This window comes from Penaeus monodon, chromosome 27 (genome assembly GCF_015228065.2).
Source record: "Penaeus monodon isolate SGIC_2016 chromosome 27, NSTDA_Pmon_1, whole genome shotgun sequence".
Taxonomy (NCBI): domain Eukaryota; kingdom Metazoa; phylum Arthropoda; class Malacostraca; order Decapoda; family Penaeidae; genus Penaeus; species Penaeus monodon.
The window spans coordinates 35,696,043-35,696,406 of record NC_051412.1 but is presented as its reverse complement, the minus strand read 5'-3'; the positions used below and the strand labels follow the sequence as shown (position 1 = coordinate 35,696,406).

Sequence of the window (364 nt, the reverse complement as noted above, 5' to 3'; positions counted from 1 at the left end):
TTAATACATTAAGAAGATAGAACTTACACATGATGTTGATGTCATGTCCAACAAGATGAGGGCGAGGATAGTGTGAAGCAGTTGGCGCCATGGGTGGAGTAGCTGCAGCAGGGTGAGGAGGAGGAGCTGGCCTGGGATACCCATGGCCTCCAACAATACCAACTGGAGCACCTTGGGCTGGAGGCCGTACCAAGTTGTTTGTCACCGATCCCGTAATATTTCCAAGCGCTCTACGTTGGTACAACATTACTGGCTCTCCTCCTGGACCTATGCAATGATCATAAAATTTTAATGAATTGCAGTTACACAATAATGATTTTTTCAAAACTATTGATCTATCTTTTATATCTTTTTAATAACTTTA

At 42.6% G+C, this 364-nt stretch overlaps 1 protein-coding gene across 1 annotated transcript in view; it reads right to left on the bottom strand.

Annotated features, from left to right (window-relative positions):
* Positions 1-364, bottom strand: part of LOC119590813 (PAX-interacting protein 1-like) — a gene marked incomplete at its 3' end in the record, with an annotated part of 13,844 nt that overhangs the window by 4,545 nt on the left and 8,935 nt on the right. Inside the window, 1 exon segment of the mRNA XM_037939550.1 lies at positions 28-267. Within this exon segment, the coding sequence (XP_037795478.1) occupies positions 28-267 (240 nt within the window).